This window comes from Corvus brachyrhynchos, unplaced genomic scaffold (assembly GCF_000691975.1).
Source record: "Corvus brachyrhynchos isolate BGI_N302 unplaced genomic scaffold, ASM69197v1 scaffold305, whole genome shotgun sequence".
NCBI lineage: Eukaryota > Metazoa > Chordata > Aves > Passeriformes > Corvidae > Corvus > Corvus brachyrhynchos.
The window spans coordinates 31,318-35,955 of NW_008239284.1; the positions used below are offsets into that span (position 1 = coordinate 31,318).

Sequence of the window (4,638 nt, forward strand, 5' to 3'; positions counted from 1 at the left end):
TCCCCTGTCGTGCTGAGACAGGGCATCCCCTGAACTCTGGCCCAGCCTGGAGCTCTGCTGTTCCTTTGCTGCAGACCTGGTTGGGAGTGTTGGATGGATACAGGACACCTGCCTGTCTGGCAGTACAGAGACTGTCCTTCCCTCCACTGCTGTGTGTGTGGATCCTGTGCAGGATCCGGTGGGACTGGGAGGAATCCAGCAGTGCCAGGCCTCACCTGGGCCTTGTGCCTTGGCAGCCCCAGCACAGAGTGGGGAGGATCGTGCAGCCTCCTCAGGCCCAAGCTGGGAATTCTGTGCTTCCTTGCATGGGTTCCCCACTCTGTCTGTGCCCCAGGGACCTCCTGAGGGGCTTCTGCAGCTGCAAACCAGCACAAGCAACCAGGGAGGGCCCCCAGCGCTCCTGGTGCCTGTGTATGGATTTACTTAACAGAGTCCAGCTGGATGAACAGACAGCTTGTGGTGTTTGTTTCTTAATTGCTGATGACCTCAGCCAACAGATAGCAACTTGTTGTTGATCAAGCCAAAGTGAAATTTTATGATTGTTTATGTTTAGTCTGTATTTTATTAAAACATGTAAATATATGTAGGCCTGCCATGTGACACTGCTGGTTATTTCCGCTGCATTGCGTGCAGGCAGGGTGGGTAAGACATTATCCCAAAGCACCTGCCAAAAGTGGGGGACGGTCGAGCACCACTGACTTCCCCTGTTGCAAGCTTGGAGGCTTGAAAAGCAAACTGGGGAGAGCAGGAGGGAGTGGAGGCCATGGTGGGAGCAGGGATGGGTGGAGCTGGCTCCAGCAGCACGTGCTGCAGGCTCTGGGGACAGCAGGCGGGCAAGTGCTGGCCCTGACTGTCCCCGCTGCCTTGCCCTGCAGGCACACCCCTCCCTCCCCTCCTGCCACAGCCCTGCACCATCCAGTACCTGGTCACGCACTACCTGGACATCTCCTGCGTGCCACGGCGCTCCTTCTTCGAGCTCCTGGCCTCCTTCTCCACGAATGAGCTGGAGCGGGAGAAGCTGCAGGAGTTCAGCTCAGCACAGGGCCAGGAGGAGCTGTTCAGCTACTGCAACCGGCCCCGCAGGACCACGCTGGAGGTGAGGCTGGGAGCAGGGCAGGCCTGCCCCTCGGGGGCTGTGCCAGGGCTGTGAGCACCCAGGACATGATCAGCCATCATTTCTTGGCTGAGGAGTTTAATCTATTTCACCCACTTTCTGAAGTGTCCATGGATTTCCACTGGCAGTTAAGGCTGGCTCTGGATCCTTCTGGGCTCTGTGCTGGGCTCTGTGCTGGGCTCTGTGCTGCTCTGGGGGGCAGAGGGCAATGGGACAGGGTGGTTGGTGCTCAGAGGTGCCCAGTGCGGTGCCTTTGGCCGAGGGCAGTGTGGCACAGCTGTGTGGGACAGCATCTGGCACCCTGAGGGCAGGCAGGCTGCCTGCTGGGCTGCACCAGGCCTCACCCTTTTGATTTGCAGGCCATGTGGGATTTCTCTCACACCACGTGTGCCATTCCAGCCGATTACCTGCTGGACCTCATCCCTCGCATCAGACCCCGCGCCTTCTCCATCGCCTCCTCCATGCTGGTAAGAGCTCAGCCCTTCTGGCCTCATTTCAGACTCTGAACAGAGGGTCTGGGCTGACTCTTGGTGCTGTGCTCCCCTGGAGCCTCCACAGCCCACCCAAATCCCTGCTCTGCGCTGAGCCTGCAGCAGCCTGATGTGCTGGATGCAAACTTCAGGGCTGTGCCAGCCTTCAGATTAGGACACTTGCTCTCCTGCAGCCCTGCGAGTGCCAGGACTGTCCCAGCACACCTCGGAGTTCCCTGGGAGCAGTGGGATGCGGTCCCGGGAGCTGGGGAAGGGGGGTGCTGCTCCCTGCTCCTGCCGGGAGGTGGCGGTGGGACCGGGGGTAAGAGCCTATATATGTTCCATATACTCTATGTGCTTTATACTCTATATGCTCTATATTCTATACTCTAGACTCTATACTGCAGGCCAGATGCAGTGGTTGATCCCTGGCTTGTGGCCTTATGGGACAAGATCCTTGCCTTGTATCCTCTCCCTCCTGGCCTTGAGATCATCGGCCTCGATGTGCGGTGAGTGCAGAGGGCGGGAAGGGCCTGCTGGGGCTGGCTGGGCTGAAATGTTCTGTTCCCTTGGCTGTGCTCCAGAGTGGAGACATACTCTGCTTGGAGCAGGAACCCTCCCCACACAGCATCTGGTGTCTCCAGTGTCCCCTGTGCTTTGGCCACCGGTGGCCCATCTCTCTCTGAATGGGTGTCACACCCTTTGGGGTGTGACAGCTGCCCCAGCCAGGTTCTGCCCATCTTGCTGTCCTGATGTGCCTCTGCCCCTGGCAGACCACGTGTGCCCAGCCAGCCTCCCTCTGCCCACTCTGGAGCCTTTGGGATCTCCTCCTGGCAGTCTCCATTGCATTCCCCTACACAGGGACAGGCTCCAGGGGCCTGGGATGATGGCTGGTGGATAGTCCTCCACGGGAGCCTCCTGGGCTGGACAGTCACAATCGCTGTTGCCAGCTGTGTAGAGCATTCCTGTAGTAGTGGTTCCCCGGGAAAAGCCCCTTCCCCATTGGAAAGGTTTTGAGCAGGGGTGTGCTCCGTTGTAAGAGGCTGTGTCAGACTAGGATGAGTGTTGCAGGCACCCTGGTGGGAGCTGGGCACAGGCTGTGTCCCTGGAGGAGGCGCTGGGCTCTCCCTGGGCAGCTGTGCTGGGTTGTGCTCATGGCTCTGTGTGGCACAGGCCCATCCTGAGCGGATGCAGATCCTCGTGGCCGTGGTGCGGTACAAGACACGGCTCAGCAAACCCCGCCGGGGGCTCTGCTCCACCTGGCTGGCTTCTCTCAACCTAACCCCACTGCACTGCTCTCCTCCCCACAGCCTGCCCCCCACATACACCCTGCACTACCTGCCTGAGGACTCCCCACACCCCGACAGTGACCTGCTCCAGCCCACAGTCCCCCGGGCTGCTCCCTGCGAGCTCCACCCCTTCGCTGCCCGCTTGGTGTCCAACCAGAGGGTCACGGCACAGTCCCACTTCCAGGATGTCCGGCTCATCGAGTTCGACATCGCGGGCTCAGGGATCACGTGAGCATTCTCCTGACTGCCCCAAGCTCTGTTGTGTGGGACCAGGTGTCCTGGAGCCTGCCCTCTTCCTCTGCTGCCCTTCCTCACTGATCCCTGAGGCTGCAGCCTTGTGGTCATGGTCCCTGCTGCGAGTCCCCATCTATGGAGTCGGGGGCGTATGGAGTGGGGTCCTGCCCAGGGACCAGCTCCCTTTGCCTGTCAGAGCAGTGGGTGGCACTGGGCATTTGCCTCCCCTGGTGTGGGTGCAGGTTGGGATGGCCGTGCTGTGCCTGTGGCTGTGCCCCGTGGCTGTGCTTGGCAGCTCCCACTGCACCTACAGGTTCAGTGCGGGGGACGTGGTGATGATCCAGCCCCAGAACTGCCCCGAGGACGTGCAGCAGTTCTGCCAGCTCCTGCGCCTGGAGCCACACAGACACTTTGTGCTGGAGCCCACGGAGCCTGGTAGGTCCTGCCCGCAAAAAATCCCCTGTCGTGCTGAGACAGGGCATCCCCTGAACTCTGGCCCAGCCTGGAGCTCTGCTGTTCCTTTGCTGCAGACCTGGTTGGGAGTGTTGGATGGATACAGGACACCTGCCTGTCTGGCAGTACAGAGACTGTCCTTCCCTCCACTGCTGTGTGTGTGGATCCTGTGCAGGATCCGGTGGGACTGGGAGGAATCCAGCAGTGCCAGGCCTCACCTGGGCCTTGTGCCTTGGCAGCCCCAGCACAGAGTGGGGAGGATCGTGCAGCCTCCTCAGGCCCAAGCTGGGAATTCTGTGCTTCCTTGCATGGGTTCCCCACTCTGTCTGTGCCCCAGGGACCTCCTGAGGGGCTTCTGCAGCTGCAAACCAGCACAAGCAACCAGGGAGGCCCCCCAGCGCTCTTGGTGCCTGTGTGGAACAGGGGAGTTCTTCCTCTGGCCCCTGAGCACTCATTCTGCCCCCAATTTCCCTGTGTGTGTCCATGCTGGGATTTTCACCTGGCAGACAAACCTGAGAGAAATTCAGGCTGCTCCTCTTGCCCTTGGGAGAGCCGTGGGAGACAGGGACAGGCCTGCCATGTGACACTGCTGGTTATTTCCGCTGCATTGCGTGCAGGCAGGGTGGGTAAGGCATTATCCCAAAGCACCTGCCAAAAGTGGGGGACGGTCGAGCACCACTGACTTCCCCTGTTGCAAGCTTGGAGGCTTGAAAAGCAAACTGGGGAGAGCAGGAGGGAGTGGAGGCCATGGTGGGAGCAGGGATGGGTGGAGCTGGCTCCAGCAGCACGTGGGTGCAGCGTGTGGTGCGGCAGGCTCTGGGGACAGCAGGCGGGCAAGTGCTGGCCCTGACTGTCCCCGCTGCCTTGCCCTGCAGGCACACCCCTCCCTCCCCTCCTGCCACAGCCCTGCACCATCCAGTACCTGGTCACGCACTACCTGGACATCTCCTGCGTGCCACGGCGCTCCTTCTTCGAGCTCCTGGCCTCCTTCTCCACGAATGAGCTGGAGCGGGAGAAGCTGCAGGAGTTCAGCTCAGCACAGGGCCAGGAGGAGCTGTTCAGCTACTGCAACCGGCAC

At 60.7% G+C, this 4,638-nt stretch overlaps 1 protein-coding gene and 1 long non-coding RNA gene across 2 annotated transcripts in view; both read left to right on the forward strand.

The window, feature by feature from the left end:
* The window catches only part of NDOR1 (NADPH dependent diflavin oxidoreductase 1), a 16,754-nt gene that overhangs the window by 4,634 nt on the left and 7,482 nt on the right, over positions 1 to 4,638 (forward strand). Inside the window, 3 exon segments of the mRNA XM_017740274.1 lie at positions 2,895 to 3,101; positions 3,421 to 3,542; positions 4,436 to 4,638. Coding sequence (XP_017595763.1) covers positions 2,895 to 3,101; positions 3,421 to 3,542; positions 4,436 to 4,638 — 532 coding nt within the window.
* On the forward strand, positions 845 to 2,857 carry LOC108448177. Its single transcript, XR_001863973.1, has 3 exons — positions 845 to 1,096; positions 1,474 to 1,581; positions 2,758 to 2,857. It is a non-coding gene; the product is annotated as an uncharacterized LOC108448177 (long non-coding RNA).